General features: G+C 38.4%; 1 protein-coding gene across 1 annotated transcript; it reads right to left on the bottom strand.

Moving 5' to 3' along the window:
* Positions 1-1,827: 1,827 nt before the first annotated feature.
* LOC139134351 (FAD synthase-like) lies at positions 1,828-17,316 on the bottom strand. The gene is made up of 12 exons (XM_070701226.1): positions 17,113-17,316; positions 14,598-14,692; positions 10,062-10,185; positions 9,614-9,729; positions 8,538-8,678; positions 7,568-7,716; positions 7,230-7,318; positions 6,196-6,421; positions 5,654-5,752; positions 5,099-5,220; positions 4,620-4,761; positions 1,828-4,102 (listed from the first exon to the last, which is right to left on the bottom strand). Exons 1-12 carry the CDS (start codon positions 17,219-17,221, stop codon positions 3,913-3,915), a joined length of 1,602 nt encoding a protein of 533 aa, XP_070557327.1. The 5' UTR covers positions 17,222-17,316; the 3' UTR covers positions 1,828-3,912.
* Between the last annotated feature and the right edge of the window lie 373 nt (positions 17,317-17,689).

The raw sequence follows: 17,689 nt of genomic DNA, 5'->3' as shown, positions 1-17,689 counted from the left end.
CAGGCTTTTTTGAAATCATCTGGTTCCGTTACATCAGTGAAAGTCAAGAGGCTCGTAAATCATCGTCCGCTTGCATGAGTTGTTAGTTCAACTACCGTAGTTTTGCTTCGGTCGCCCACTGATTTCCGGGAGCATCAAGCTGCCTTGACAAGAGACCTTGGCAGGCGAAGATGTTCGTAAATATGAAAACATTTTGGCTGAAAGTATGCCTTGCTTGACTCCAAAGTTTTCAAGGTTTGCAGACTTGCACACAAGGAATTTGCTGTTCATTGATGCATATAGACAGTGGGGGGGGGGGGGGGGACTTCCCCCCTCTGCCGGCTATGATTGATGCAAGTTACAAAATTTGTCAATTTGGCCATTTAAAGGGGTCCTGTCTGCAGTTGTGCATATGAGACCAATAAAACAGACCTGTTGCTACCCTAAAAGTTTGAATTTAGCTGCATGCTTTTGTTGCAATTTTGGATTTTTGTTGCAATCAGCGGGTTTTCAATGCGGCTGAAAAGGCCTCTTTACCATATTGAATCTGGGGGAAAGTTTAAATTAGCAGCATCATCATTAACAAATTTAAAAACTGCTGAATAAGCTACTACAGGGTGCTAGATAAAAAGACTAAAGAGACGTGTTTTACAGTATGCGCAACATATACCAACATCCCTTGTGCATATCTAAAGGTTTGAAAGTTATGGCTGTGCTGAAACTGGTGACTGCAGCCAAAGCAACCATATGTAATGGAGGGGCGGGCCAAAGTTTACTATAAGTCTTGCAGATTTAAAAGCTACAGAACTTAGGTTGAACTATGAACATGCATCAAATTCTGAATTGGACTCACATTTGCTGGCTATTCATCGCCAATTTCTGGTTGATTTGACATTTTTACCCGTTCATTAGCCCTTTGAGTGCTGTAATTTTTCCCACCAAAATTTTAGTGTAACATTTTCCAAATTTTATGAATTTTTCTGCAAATTTTTTGATACTTTTGGACCAAACGGACATATCTCATTGGGTACAGTTTTTGATCAAAATTTTCTCAAAAATCTGAAACAATTGAATGGGGTACACTTTATAGAGGCAACAAAATTTTACTTTGGAGTTCAAAGGGTTAATGAGTGCTCTGTGTTTCTTCATAAAGATGTGTCAGCAAATTCTGAATCATTCCCAGAACAGTAAACAGTGCTTGTGGCAGTCCACAGAGTTCAGGAAGCAACAGGTTTGTGAGAAGGAAAGATTTCTTGACAAGGCCCTCTATGGTAATCATTGAGCAATGTATATTGAAGACGAGAAAACCAATTCACTGACACAAGAGATCACTAAAGGTGATTCTGAAAAATGACCCCAGGAGATTTTGACAGGGAAGGATTTTGAAATTGAAATATAGTAGTATTGGTGAACTTTCCACATGCGCGGTGTCCATTGGACAAGATAGTGTGAGGGCGCACTAGATTACATGTACATGGGTCAATGTGGAAACTCCCTGTAGTATCATACTGAATATGTCGAAAATATGTCGGAGAAAGGTACTGATGTTGTCTGTGACTTACTGGTAGAATCAGATAATTGGTCCGCCATCACTGAAATATAATCCCTGAGAACACTTTCAAGAAAATAATCAGTGACAGCAAGGTGAACACTATCCAGGTTAAAACTTTGTCAATATATATCCTTCCCAACTCATTTCTCTTTGAAATGTTCGACAGAAATTCTTGAATGAAAGGTTTTTTTTAGCTGTAAGTAAGTCTATACCCAGATCAGATCTATCTAAAAAATTTGATTAAAAGAGCACAGTGAAAAAAAGGCAGTGAAGAAATGACAATATTCTGAAACAAATGTTTTTAATGCTGTGTTTTATTTGACAGACTGAAAAATCTTCAGCACAGTAATAGACAATAACACTGTTACATTGGACCATAATATCACTCTTAATAGGGTCAAGGTTTTTAAAGACCTTTAAACACAATAAGTTACTGTAACATACACTTACTCAAGGAGTGTAGTACTACATATAAAATGTAACAGGTACTTATGACAGTAGAAGAGGCCTGTACTGTCTACGGTATAACCCTGGGGACAGCAATTCAATTTCAAACACTTTGAGTTACCCCTGGTTTCCAGCATGCTGACAAAATGCCAATACTGATATAACACATTTCCATGCAAAAAGTACACATGAAGAATTTATCAATCAGAAACAAAATAATGATAAAAAGACACACATGAAAGAAAGCCATTGTACGCCAAATGCAATCTCCTGCATCTGGCATTTGTACTCATGATGAAAACATCATCTACATGGTTTACGCCGACATTCTTTATAAAAATCCTCAATTTCAAACGTTAAAAGTCATTTAAACAGTGTACGATATCCAAGGATTATTCATTACAAAGACAAATGCATTGAAAGACAATGTAAAACATTTGTGTGACATATTACACAAATTTCTGCCAGTTATTGGGTATAACACATAAAATCAACTTTCAACAAGTCTTGTGTACATTTGTGTGCGAAATCAAAACGTCTTTGCTTTTTCTGGAAAGGTTAATTTTTGGTATGTTAAAAAAACATTCCCAGTCGATGCAAAGTGCTGACATAGCACAGACAGTTGTCTCGGAACAAATCTGTTACAGGACACATCTTTTTTCATTAAAAAAGTTCAGAATAAAATTTGTGCCTGAAAGTGAACAGTCTACTGACATGGATGACACAGACTGATATTACGCCAAGTAATTTCACTCAAGATCAACATCCTCTTTTTCACACGATACTTTGAGCATTGCCTTCTTTCTCCATTTGTCTTGAGTCAGTAACAATGAGTTCACAGCCTGATTTTTAAATGTGGGTCATCGTAGGGTCAAGCTCACAAAAGCAATGGCAATTTTGACCCCCCAAAAAGACATCCTAATTTCAGAAAACTGCCTGTAAAATTAATACAAGACACTCTTTGCTATTTATGCACGATGTAGATCATCCATTCATTTTAAAATGGAAGCTATTCAATATACATGTATCTCAAATCTATTTATAGATTAAATGGTACGTTCACCCGGTATCGCCCACATTTTTTACAGAATAAAAGGCAACATGTAAGTTTATTGGTACCGGATTTAGAATTCCTGTCCCGAGTTGCAATTTCAACCAGGATGGCCTGTCTATGAAAATGCAATACCACTTGTGATATAATGCTCCTTCAGTAACTGAAAACAGTCACAGAATATACATTTTTGGCAGACATAAAAAAATTTTTAGGCTCACAGGGACTTATTTGATCATACAATTTGCATTGTTCTGAGAAACAGAATAATTAGATACAAAACCATTTTGGTTTGATCACTTAATATTCTGTAAATACCACCGGTAACATACCTTGAAGTTTACATACAAAGATGACAGTATATTCATAAAACTCACTCTGTTTCACTCATAGTCTGCTGCACTTTCAATTTTTCAAATAATTTGAAAATTTGAATTTCAAAATTTGAAATTCAAACTCAATAAACTTTAAAAATTGTCTCACTAATTAAGTTATCAGGACTACAATCAATTTGTAATTTTATCTGACGCTAGATTTCTATATTTTACAAACCCTGTGAGGCCAGTTAATTGCAAGAGGTGAAAGTTCATATGTCAGAGTTCACCTGTAATGATGGCACTTGACTTTAGTTCGAAGTCCTTATTCGTACAGAGATGCTGAAATTGCAGTTTGTCACACTAAAGATTGGAAATAATGAGTTGGAGTGTGTTGCATTTTGAACTGACCCTTCTCCATCACTTATACACATTTACCTGAGCTTTGTCTGATTCCAAACGTTCAGAAATCTGGAAAATATGGTCTCCCCTGCAAGATGTAGCGTGAGTCTTTTTATAGTCCCTACAAATAAGATTCAATGTCCTTTCATTGAAGACCACATTTCTAATCATGAGTGGATTTCAGGTTTTTGTTTTTCTTTGTTCCACTTCTTGTCAGTGTCACCATTTCTTCCGTGTCTCTCCAAATTTCCATCTTCAAGTTCATATGCAGGTTTGTATTTGACCTTTCCAGCGTCGTCAGTGTACTGCAGCAATGGATTCCGCTTGGTGTTGTCCATACTCCCGAGGGATGTGTACCTGCATATGGAATGAAAGATGTGTTACTTACAAAATAAGGAAATTCTAATCAATAAGTGAACTTGTGCAATAGCGGTGGATGAAAATAGAATGGTCTTTAATATAAAGTTGATCAGAATTTGTCCTGAAGCGCAACTATATTGGCACATGAAAACACATGTATGGGAAGAGTAAGTTTCTGTCACAGAACAGAAACAAATGCTTGAACAATGGTCCGACAACTAGGGTGTTCTGTTACATGTGTGTTGACCCTTGGACTGAACAAGCAAGGTTATAACAGGAACACATTCTGCTTTGATAATCAGCTGGTTATGTGGTGAATAAGGGATTGCGTAAATTTTCTGCGACATTACAGACAAATCAGTCCAGAGACCTGTGGTCACGAGACCAGTCAGAAAACCCATAGTTTTACAGGACCTGGAATTGCAAGTAGAGTGCAGCCATCTTGATTTTACTAACACATCTTCCCGCCAAAAGCTGGATTCACTGAACAGGATGAGAGCTAACGTGTACTTACCCTTTGTCATACAGGAAACAATACTCTATAAACAGTTTGCGTAGGAACTGCCAGACATGATGGTAGTCCCAGTGTAGGAGTGGGTTGACTCTCATGTACTGCGGCCAGTCAGGGTCCGTCATTGAGAAAGCGCTGAGCTTGGCTGAAAATAAACACGACATAATTTTATTTCATTGTTGGCAATTCCAATTTAGTACAGTTGTTATCTTCTATGGTGGGAACAAGGCATAACAATGATGATTTGGCGGTCAGCTAATTGAAAATAGAGTGAATACATAGTTATCATTTCCAAATTGCCAGTCACACAAGCATGAGGATGTTTAGGGAACAATAGCTAGGCTGGTCAGGGAAGATGAGAAAGGGGAAGAAACAGATGGTAAAAGAAACATCTCGAAAGTCTGCAATTTGTCCATTATGGAATATGAGGAAATAGGAACATGAAATGTAGGAATGAATTTAGAGAAAAAGCTGTCACTCACTGGAGTATGGATCTGTTTTCCGTGTGCCCATGAGAATGGCTTTGATCTTGGGCTGCTCTGTCTGCAGCTCAGTGAGGGCAGCCTTCATGCCCTTCTGGATTTGAAACAGCTTCAGATTATATCTGAGGATGTAGAAATGCAAAGATTGTGAACATTTACCTGGCTTTCACATCAATAAACTCATCAGCTTGGCAAAGATATATACATCAACTACTAGCTCTGCATCGTTACAACTCAATGAAGGTACACAAAATGTATGGATGGTGAAATGATTTCAAATAGCTACGTATATATTATTTTCTTCAGTGTCGTGTCAAATATAATTTTCCCTGTACTTTAAATGCAATAATTGTTAAATCAGAACTTTGCTTTTTGTTTTTTGGCATTAGAATGGCCATCACCAGATATTCATCATTGAGAAATATCCAACCCCACAGTTGGACATTTTCCAAAACCACCAGTTGGAAGTAAGGTTAACTGGAACTAGGGTTTTGGGTGAGTCAAGGGGTACACGTCTCAAGAAAAACGCCAGAACCTGTTTTTTTTTTTTTTTACCTTTGAATGCAATCTTGTATGAATCTTTCTACTTCAGGGAAGGATGATGAGCCTTTGATGTACAGTGCTTGCAGCTTTCCGTCATAGTCAGGGTGTTTCCTGTGAATGCAATATCATTATCAAGAACATCAATTTACATGGTAAAAACTGTACACACTCATCCTGCCATAAGTTTGTAACACTCAGTGTTTAAAATTTTTCAAGAAGGCCCCTGCTATGGAAATCATGTACCGCTGAAAACAGACCAAAATAACCACATACAGTACATTCACAAATATACACCTTTGGCTGGTTTCACTATTAAAAATATAGGTGTCCATCAACAAGTGTCACTCTATTTTGTTTAAAATTCCTCTATTTTTACCAATTACATTTTTGATACTTCAAATACTCTGCCATTTTGAATCAATCAACTTACTGTTTGATAATTTTGCACAGATATGGAAGAGAAGGTGAAATTTTATTTTGAGGATTTTACGCAGAGGAGAATGCACAGAAAACACATCATGTTTCTAAACATTTTTTTTGAATTCCAGTCTTACCTTTTCACTGCAGCATGGAAGAGATACAACAGGGCAGTGCAGTCTTTGCCGCCGTTGAAACCCACACAGATCTCATCAAGGTTATACTTGTCCAGACATTCCTCAATGACCGTCACAGAGTTCCTGACACTATCTGTAAACTCATCTGTGCTCTCTGATTGGACAAGACTGTAGACTTGCTGCGCAGACTTGGAAATGGGGTCCTTGACGAAGTTCACCACAATATCTGTGAAACAGAATAAGATATGACTTTCAAATTAAACGTGTTTGCAAAGAGGTTTTGGCATTCAGTTTTATGTTGGAAAGTGATGTGCATTGCAAAATCAGATGCAATGTGCATCACTGGTTCATGATTCTTCACAGTTTGGGACATCACTTCATCTACGGCAATGATCTGAAGTGTCATGTACCAGTACCATCTTACAATGTACAAGGTAACTTGTGTACAATGTCGATCATCAGGTGATGTGTATATTCCAAGGTCACTGTCACATACATTGTTAACCAGATTTATCAATGTCCAGGTAGATTTTGGAAAAAGTTACAAATTTTGAAATACAGCAGTATGCTGATGACAGGTTTAGTTACACATGTACTGAAGACTCTATGGTCAGTTTCCACAATACTTCTACAAGTTCATTTTGCTGCATGACAAACAAAACAATTAATTTTAAAACCTTCACGTCTGCTATGATTATATACTTCATCGTTGCCTGTCAGTTTTTCGGATGCAATGTGGCAACAAAATTTGTTTGCAGGGACTGTGGTTGAGTAAAATCCCTCACAGAGGTAGAACCTGTGACTTAAAGTCACTGATTTTCTTTATCGTTATTAATCCAAGTCGCCTTAGCATGCAGCCAACTGGCTTTTGTTTTCAAATGTACTGAAGATCTGAATTGCTCTTGCTCCAGAGTCTATGTAGAGGGACACAAGTGATTGTTGACAAATATTATTACTGCCACATCTCTATCATGTAATTCATTTCAAGAACAAAATTCCATGATTATTTTAACTTTTCATGCTAGAAAACATACCTGACGGAAGTTTACTCAACAGCTCTTGATGGGCTGCATCCAGTTTGTCTTCGCTGTGACTTTCCAAGGTCAGCTTGACCCTGTAATATCTACAGGACAGAAAGAAGAGTTGACTCTAAGTGACATCATCGAAAAGTATATTGAAGAAAATTTTCTGCAAATGACAAGATTGATGTAGGGTACAAAAACACACAGACAAAGTTCTACATGCACAGGGATGTTTTATTTACTGGTTTCCATGTAATATAAGTAATATGTCAACCTTATTTATAAGCAAACAAAAAGAGACTGAAAGTTGCCAAAATAGTATGACTGCAAAAAGGGCAAAGGTCACTCACGTGTTGAACCACTCGGGATACGACCCCAGCTGGATTGTGTCCTTGTGCTTGGAGTTGAATTCATTGAGAATGGGTGCGATGGAGACCTCGTCAGAGTTCAGGTAAATTTCACGAAGATGAAACATGACTTTTGATCCTTGAAAATTGCACTGAAAATGAGGAAAATAAAGCATGTTGATGTAATGATCTTCATGTATTACAGTATAATGCTAGTTTTTCTAATGAATATTAACACTGTATAATGCGCCTGGGGGACAGATAGAGGGACTCTCAAATTTCTACAATTCTTTTCTGATCTACCATTTGTGGGAGCTCATTTTAAAGTTCTTGGAGACAGAAACTTTCACCAGCTTACTTTTTCGAAACTTCAAAATTTTATTTTCCCCCCACAGAGTTACATGTAACACAGGCATGGCAGCCATTTTGAATTTCAAATACCGCAAAATGTCGGGTAATTTGTTTTGTTTGTTCCAAACTTTGCACTGTGACCCCCGATCTTAATCCCTGATTTGGTAAGAGAATGGTTAAACTTTCAATCACGAAAGTTTGAGCAAAAGTTTAAGTCTTTCACTTTCGAGGTACATACTATGTACCTAAACATCATCTTCATTCGATAAAATTCAATATGAGATGTGAAGTTGCTTTTGTTATGTCACTGTTCTCTCATTAATATGCAAAATAAATAGTTGTCCGCATTTTTAGAATACGCTTTTGAAAATTACGCATGCAAAAACAACAAAAACACATCTTAGTAGGCAACTGATCGTGTAACAATGAATGTTAAAAGGCATAGTCACGACTCCATACTCTCAGATTTCCATGCTCTTCAGAAAACCTGCTTTTAATTGAAAACTATACCTTTCAATAATTGAAGCCACAAAATCCAAATTGCCTAAAACCATCTCTAACTGACAAGTGACAAATATCCAAAGCCCTCTATATTAATCATCACACTTGAATGAACACTCACCTTGACAAAATTGAAACCTCTTTCCAGCAGTGTGGGAATACCAGGGAACATAAAAACGTTGTGGGCTGAAATCACGGGATATCTGCTTCTCTCTCCGGTGTTTGCGTCGAAACCAAAGTGTAGTTCAGCAGATGATGGCACCTGACGAGAAAAGACACCACAATAAACATATCACACATATCAATTGTGACGTCATCCCGTTGTAAATTCTGGGTAATAACAACACTATTTGTACTATCAATGATGTTGATCTTTACATGGAGGTTGCATTTCCGTCAATGGTTGAATACTTGTTGTAGCAGACTACCATACCACAAAATCGGATTTCTATCAATTTGAGACTTGAAGTCCTGGCTTCATTCTATATAACAAAAGGTTGGCTGTAGTATCTGCGCAGTAATATCCTATCATAAAGCAGTAGAATATTTCAATCCTGGTTTACCGGTAGTGCTGTGCATGTCTGACAGCATATTTCAATCACAATTCAATGAGTGTAATAGTGGTGAAGGTTTCAGACAAATTGCTGGTATTACTTTGCACACTGTAACACCATTCATGTTTAGAACTGTGATATCTATTATCAACTGTTCCGAGAGCATTTTGCATTCACGTTCACTGAAAGTGGAGACTACATGTACGCGCCTGATCTAAGCCTCTTCATCTTACACACAGTCTAGTCTTATCAGACTGAGCTCTATCAATCTAATTCTGTGCTTACCAATTGACTCTCTTGTCTGTTTATCATTTTGCCATTGTGAAGGCAACATCAGATAAGTTATGGAAGCTATACCAGCAAATCTAAACACTGTGTTCTTTCCAGTTTTGCACACTATGGGATGTTATCAGATATTTCAATTCTGAAGGCAGGATTTTTTAATTTATCAAAGCGTGCGTACCTATAAATGTTGACAGACACTGAATTTATTCGGACTGTGAATATTCTCAGCGAAACATTCTCTTGAGCTATTTTAGTTTGTGCTGACTACAGTAATATTGACTGCTTTTATTTATCTGCCAAGCTGATGAATATCTTTGGACAAACAGTAATATGAATAATCTATATATGCCGTACTCACATATGCCATTTTTAGCTTTGGAGAGTCGAGCGGAGCATCTTGCCCAAAATATTTTCGACACAATTCTACTAAGGTTGGATGAGGTACTAGTTGTTCGTTGAATGCTTTGGCAGCTCCTGAAATCAGAAGAGGTAGGTTTGTAGCCCTCTTACAGTCTTCATGAGAGAAATATCTATCATAGAAGTAATTAAGTAATTTACACTGTGACTGTAGATGGTTATCTTCTGAACAAGATTTTCAGACTGACTTTCTCCATTATCAATGAATATCTAATGTTGATACATAATGTTGAGGCTATCATACATGTAAATACTGAAATCCATGAAATCGTTTGTCGTAAGTCATTCTTTGTCACACAAAGGGAGCAAAATTTTGTTTAAAACAAATCTACGTACATGTAAATGTGCAGTGTATTTTGAATGAGTGATTCTGTAGGAAAGATACCAACCTTCAAACGTGATGTCGTCGTGCGTTGGACCAATGCCGCCGGCCGTTATGACGTGTGTATAGTTGGATGAAAATTCAGAAATCTCTTTTGATATCGCCGCTAGGGAATCAGCTATCACAGAAACCTTCAGGTAGAAAAGTTAACAAGACATGGTGTCACATTCAGAAGATGATAAACTTGTTGAAGACCTTGAAATCATCTGTAAAACTCAAACATTCATGTCCCTTTCCTCTGCAGACTGTCTCATTGGACATAGCAGAGACAGTAAGAGAGGTGTCAAAGATGGGTATATTAACCCTTTCACCACCATGGTTCCCTGTATACAGGTCCAACTTTACCATAGAAAACAATGGATTTGGGACAAACTGGGGGTGAAAGGGTTAAGTAAGGAGGTGTTGCTCCTTCAATAGGGACTATGAATACCTGTGCCAACAATCCCTTCCACAGTGATACATCCCTCTACATTGTGAGTTGACGGATTGTTACAGCGATAACAGTCAAACAAACGCATTGTCCTGAGTCTGCTGGCCTAGTATACCTGCAGAGTCTGTCAACCACCCGTGTACACAACAGAAGGATTGCGGTGAGGGTGAATGCAAAGGGAAATCTAGTGTACAATCACCAGACAAAGTAGATATTTATTGATTGATTGATATGTTGACAAACTTGCTTGTTTCTGACCATGTTGTTTTGAGGCAACTCTTAGAATCAAAGTGGAGAGAGAATTTTTTCGGCAATTCATAAATGTACTGTTAGTGTACACTCTCTGAGCAATATTGATATAAATGAAATCAAGAAAAATTTCTTTGATGTAGGGACATTGACATCCTTTTGATATCTGCGATAAACTGGTGTAGGGCTTCTACAAAAGAAAATGTTCAAGACATTCCTAAACTGACTCAAAGAATTCGGAAAGCGTGTACACTGTGTACTGACCCGGCAAGATTTCTAAAGACCACTGCCTGTGCATCATGATTTATTGTAACAAACACCCAGTCAGGACTCACAAGTCTGACCTGTGGCTTTCGTTAGAAATTTCTAGAATTATTACTGCTGAGCAAGTTTTGCTATGATCACCCAGAGACTATAGTGTACTTGACCCACATGACCACCTAACACACAGCTAACAGGTCATTTCAGTGACGCTGTGTACCGATATGTCATTCTTTGTCTGCATGTACTTTAAACTTTCCTCCGATGCTCTTACAATCTACTGCAGGTCTGATAACATTCATTCTCTCAGTTGATTTAATATCTGAAGTCATCCGAGGTCATCTAGCAACTTACAGAGGGGACTTCCACCATGTGTACCCAAGCACATTAAAATCCCTGGATTGGCCAAATCGCAGATCGTCAACAAGATTTCATTTCTGGTCTATCAGAAACTGAGATTCTGAATAGCTACTTGATGGGTCAATGTCATTTTAAAATGACATGTAAAACAGTGAATTGCACTTTGACCTCTATATTCATTTGCATATTAATTTAACTTTCCACTGTATTCAAGCTGCATCTTGGTACAGTGCTGAGGCCATTTCTACTGATTGATTACGCTTTCCACTACCTACAGTGTATCTAGGATGTGTTTATCATACTGCCAAAATTGCCACCCTGTAAATACCCAGCAAAGAATGTGACATCGAACGGAAAATGAGATTTCCCATTTTTATAGCGGACATCTTTCACTTTGCACATGAAAGGAGACTTCATTACACATTCAAAATTCCAGTGCTAATCACCACTTCATAATTGCTTTGCAAGTTGTTCATTTCCTGATGATGAGAAACAGGGAAGACAAACTCTGAGACTAATCCATAACAAGCCTTGTCCTGCCTGTAGGGGGTAATTCACACCTTAAACAAAGGACGACAGTTTCAAGACCAGAGACTGTCAGGCTTTGTATTTGGAGCAGGCACAGGCTGTGATACAAAATGGCAAAGGAGGTAGGAAATGGTATACCTGCTTGTTTTGAGTGACATCTATAAATAAGTTGACCATGCACCAGTAAGTTTGAGTGAAAAATCATTGGCAGTTTTGAATGCAAACATTTCCTGTACATAAAACACCTTCACATATGGACCCTGGTTTTCTATTCACACAGATTTCAAAAACTCTTGATGGGACTATAGAGTTAGCAAGGGACCTAGCCTGTGGAATTCTCGCACAAGCATATTGTTTGTTCAAATAAAAGTGTTCTCCACAAAATCTCTTTGACCATGGACGTAGGAAGATACAACTGGGCCAAAAGCATTAAAGTACAGATACTTATCTCTGTCTTCTGACGGACAGATTTTGTGAAAAACATGTTGTTTATTTCTGCTTCTTAATCCAGTCAAGTTCTGATACAAGTGACCGTTTGGGTTTCAAAGTAGGGGGGCACAGTCCCTGTATGGCACAGGGCAGAGATTTTTGACATGAACCTAAGATCAAAGCTTTGATATTGACCGGTGAACCTGACCTTGACAGCAAAAGAAGCCATGATACATGTCAACAGAGGCCAAGAGGTCAAGGCATGTAAACAAGATCATCCAGATTGGATCTGGGAGTCTTCAAATGGAAGCATTGCTGCAGTGTGTACTTGAAATGGACGTTTGTCCATGCATAGAATGACACACAGACCACACTCCCTGAAACGGACAGATCCAAACACATCAAGTCCGTCCACCAGGGGCGCCTGTGGTCATACGAAACTTTCAAAAACACCAAGAACAAAAGAGTTCAGATGTACTGTAACGTACACTCCTGAATCTATTTCAAAACTGTGACATTCAATGACCTTCTCTGTTGAGGTTTTATCCTGGTATGATGTTTTCCATTGCTGCGAGAGTTAGCTAGGGCATGGATCTATTTTTTACATCCATGGCTAGGGCATGGAGGTGGGAAAGGGCTAGGGTAACCTGTAGCACAGGAGCAGGGATGACTTTATACACGTGAAGGCAGGCCTATAGACCCTGGATTCATCCCAGGCCTGCAGTTTTACCGATTTAAAATCGATGAATGATCATATTATGAAAGAGTGTGTTACCAGGTGTGATGACACCATCGAAAGGAAATAACTTGAGAACAGGTAGAAGTTTCAACTGACTTTGTTTCTCATGAAAAGACTAATGATTAATATGTTTAGAAAAACCTTGTGGTTTATCCATTAGTCTGATTGAAAAACAGAGAATAAACCGCTGACTTCATACGTTTCTCTCCTCTTTAGAATTTTGGCAAAAGAAAGTCATTCTGAAATCAAAATCGCCTACACCATCACACCAAAAACTGATAAGAAGTCTCGTAAATAAACCTTAACAGAAACAAAAAACACAGTCTGTAAGTGAGATAAAAAAACTTTGATACACTGGTGTACAACACAAATGGATCTGCCCAAGGAACCACAACATCAAAGCATTCCACAAAAGTACATACCTTTTTAGAGAGGCACACTCAAGCATGAAGTTGCACCACTGCTGTCTACGCATCGAATGATGCTCAAGGCCTGATGATCAGCGACTACCTCACTATGTTTTAAATATTCTAGAACATTCCCCCAGCATCCTTTGTCAGGGTTGACCCACTTAGGAGTTATCGCTCTTTCACACAATAGCAAGCATGATCAGGTGACTGTGTTGTCCCACCTCCGTGACCTCTGACTTTTGAAAATTCAAATTTTCACAACAGAGTGTATCCAAGCATGACCTTTGACTTTTAGAGTTAGGCAAATCATATCCCCTGGGGTCTATGGATGGGTCTATAAATGTCTTGAGAGAATATGGACTATGAACTCACTACTGGATACACAAATTGAACCCGGTAGCTATCATTGGTTTATGGTCTGCTCAGTCCAATTAGGAAGGTATAGTGTAGTCATTGATGTTAATATCAGAATTATGAACGATAAATATTTATAAATAAAAGTCATATATTTATAAATAAAAGTCATATTTTTGTATTTCATCTGGGTTGAGCTTCCTTCATTGGTTTATGGTCTGCTCAGTCCAATTAGGAAGGTATAGTGTAGTCATTGATGTTAATATCAGAATTATGAACGATAAATATTTATAAATAAAAGTCATATATTTATAAATAAAAGTCATATTTTTGTATTTCATCTGGGTTGAGCTTCCTTCCATTCTGTCTACCATGCTTGAAAACATCTAAATGGGTATGGACATGCACTTGACACAGCCACCTTTGCTGTGTATGATGTGTGGTTTTTTTTGTGATAATATAATACTCATGTAATTTTTCTGTACTATAAACACTCGCCTAATGAGCCTGTGGTTAACCATGGAGCTAGCTACCACGGATGTAATCCTAGCACATGCTAAGGAACTGTAGAATAACACTTTGTACACGCATTGAGGTGAAAAGAGATTTTTACCTCCATGGTACACGTTTGTGTGGTGTTCACGGTGTCGCCTATTCCCAAACACCCGGGAACACGGAGAACGACCATATATGAACTACGACACAACCCGCAGAAATTTTGAGACTGGACTTTCCGCATTCAGACCATGGAAGCATCCTTTAAACGTCCATGTTCAGACTTACCCTTTCGACTTTGACCCCGAGCGAGTACAACTGCTTGCAGAGGAAGAAGGAGTTTGTGTCTTGCGTGTGTCCCTTCAGTATTTCGTCTCCAATAACTGGAAATAAACACAAATGCGGGGAGAGCATATGATTATGGCGGTTGCTGAATTGAAGCAGACTGTCTATATCAGTCGATGACACAATATGTCAGCCTATTCATAGTGTGTATAAATCATTATGAGCGGCACCACAGGCTGTTTCCTGGATGTTTTCTTGACGTAAAATCCCATAGCAAGTGTACGTGCCGTTGTGCACATTTATCATTTCCGGATTATTTCTTCCCTACACCCAATGTTATTTCTTTCTAACGGGGTGCGGTGACGGCCGTCTGTAAATAACACAAGTGCTAAAATTAAAAATACGTCACTCAGGACGAATAAAACACGAACGACGACCGAAAGAATTTTTTTTTTCTGAGCGATATAGACGGTTGACCAATAATTCATAGTCCCGGAGTCGGTATCTGTTCCTGCGCGAGGTGTATATGAAGTGTCACGATTATGTACCTCCTACTAGGGCTGCGTTCACAAATAACGATTAGGGGGGGGGGGGGGGGGGGCTGGAGGAATTTCGATTGAAATCTTATTTTTTTTAAGATCCCCCCCCCTAAGTACCCCCAAAAAATTTCAAATGCCCCCCCTCTATATGGTCAAAATTTTTCAAGTCCCCCCCCCCCCAACTATCACAGGCCCGCATATTTGTAAAGGATGTGAGCGCAGAAAAAATAAACATATTGCGCCGTTCCGCTCACAGGTGTTCAACACTACCTGTATTAGCACTTTCTATAGTCATATTCTCAAGGCAAGTTCTTTAAATGCATCAGTGATTTTTTAGATTTATTGGTCTAAAAGCCAACTTGAGTTAATCCAACTCTGGCCAGGTCAATTGCTCCTGCTGAGGAGCACACAAAATGACAATCATGAGAGAGTAGGCAAATTGTGAATTCTGGCTAATTGCCATATTGCACTGTGACCTACCAAACATTTTTCCAAAACTACAAGACATCTATGAATTAGATGCTACTCTAAATTGACAATACTGGAAGGTTAAAATGTTCCACCAAATAAATGTTTTAATCTCTGAAATTTTGGGTGTAATAATTTCAAATTTGGTTAAAAAATAAATAATTCCATTTGGTCAAATATTTTTACTTTTAGTCTTTACTGTTCAAAGTTTTACATCTGTATCATTTTATAACAAGAATATGAAAATTTAGAAAACCAAGCATGGTGACCCTATCTTTTTTCTGTAATATTTGATTATTCTTATATGCTAGAATTCAAACATTACTATGTGTTCTTGCATGTGTTGCTCTCTGGCCTGATCTTGTGTACAATTATGTTTCACTGTCATGAGCATCATTTGACCCAAATTCTTCTTCAACTACCATGTACATCAGAGTCAGAGCTATCTCTGTCACTGATCAGGTATGCAGTGACAGTGGAACTGCAGGAGCAGAGCTTTAATGATAGTGACACTATCTGTAGGCAGTAGCTGTATTAACTTTGATAATTTTGGCAATATTTTTGTTCAGTTTACAAATTTGTTCTAGTTCTACTCCCTACAGCCTGTTGAAATGTCTAGTATTCAGCTTGCTATCACAGCCTATTTATGTGTACCATGCATTTGTATCACTGACAACTGACTGTCAGTCTGGACTCCAATTAAATTATCACTAAATACGTATTTATATTTATATATACAGGCTTTGTCGACAAACTAAATATTGTATGTTTGAGCATGCTGTAGGGAGATAGCAAGAAACTGTAGTTGTTATATTGCATAGGAATATTGCAGAAACCATTAACAGTTGCAACTTCTTCCCTGTTACGAGGCTCAAGTTTGTTTTTTTAACACAAATCACACATTAGATTTTTTCGAGATAAAAGTCATGAAATGTGACAAAATGGTTCTAAATTTTGTTAAATTATTTCTAACATTAAAACATTTTGATGACATTAAAAATGGTATTCATTTTTCATTGAATTATCTACAAAAGCTTGGAATTGGCAAATGTAAACACAAAAGGGAACAAAAAATTTTCAAGTCCCCCCCCCCTATAGGTAGAGCAAAATTTTCAAGTCCCCCCCCTCTACTACCCCAAAAAATTTTCGAATCCCCCCCCCCCCTGAATTCCTCCAGCCCCCCCCCCCCTAACCGTTTTTTGTGAACGCAGCCTAGATCCGATATCCTCCGGCTCAGCTCAGGATGCGTTTGTCGCCCACACCTCAACACATCACGAGTCAATATACTGAATGAACTGGATCGCGGGTGACGGAGGGCAGACTCTGTCCGACCTTTGAACTACGGAAACTCGTTCAAACACGCAACTAACATTTCTCTTGCGACAGGAAGCGATCCAGTACTCAATTAACACTACAGGCACATAGTACCCTTTGATACCTGACATTGCAGGGGACAAGTCGAACGGAACACAACGCACTTATCAGATTTTTATTGACAAATCACAACTTACTGATTATTCCCGCTGTTGTTTCGCTCGTTGACATCGTTCTGCTTCCGGTAAAATGTCGACTTAGTGAAGCGAGACGGCGAAATGAAGTCGTTGGCAGCGATAGTAACATTGCAGTCACGTTTCCAACGTGTATTTTGCTATTTATCACACGCAACAGCTGATTTAGATGTCAAAGGTCATGTTGCAGTAACCTCGGTTTCAATCCCATTGAGAACCATTTATTATTTTGTTGTCGCTTCGGAACGTTGCATGGACACTCAGATTAGGCCTACTAGATAAAACTGAAGGTGTTGGGTCTTTGAGATGAAGTGTATGCATTCAAGAGAGTTGTGAGTAATATTGGGGCAGAATACATTTTGGGAAGTTATATAAATTTGTTCCCTTTCCAATTTTCACCGCTGGCTGCGCTGCTCTGTGCAACCAAGTGCTCTCAGTCGGTCACGCGTCTGTGCTCTTCGGACTGTAAATGTAAGGTCCGCCCAAAATGAAGATCGCGATACAAAGAGTAAAGAGGTGCAACCAACAATCAATGCACTTTTAATTGTGCACCTTTAAATGTGAACTGACTGATTTTAAG

This window comes from Ptychodera flava, chromosome 1 (assembly GCF_041260155.1).
Source record: "Ptychodera flava strain L36383 chromosome 1, AS_Pfla_20210202, whole genome shotgun sequence".
Taxonomy (NCBI): Eukaryota; Metazoa; Hemichordata; class Enteropneusta; family Ptychoderidae; genus Ptychodera; species Ptychodera flava.
The sequence above is the reverse complement of the archived record's forward strand: the minus strand, read 5'-3'. Positions and strand labels throughout refer to the sequence as shown.

Bases quoted from the DNA above. Each gene is read 5' to 3' on its own strand.
- LOC139134351 (XM_070701226.1), bottom strand. From the start codon at position 17,221: ATGTTACTATCGCTGCCAACGACTTCATTTCGCCGTCTCGCTTCACTA. The intron at 7,319-7,567 runs GTGAGTGACCTT...TCTGTCCTGTAG, and splicing joins TATCCCGAGTGGTTCAACAC to ATATTACAGGGTCAAGCTGA. The intron at 4,103-4,619 runs GTAAGTACACGT...TTCCATATGCAG, and splicing joins TGTTTCCTGTATGACAAAGG to GTACACATCCCTCGGGAGTA.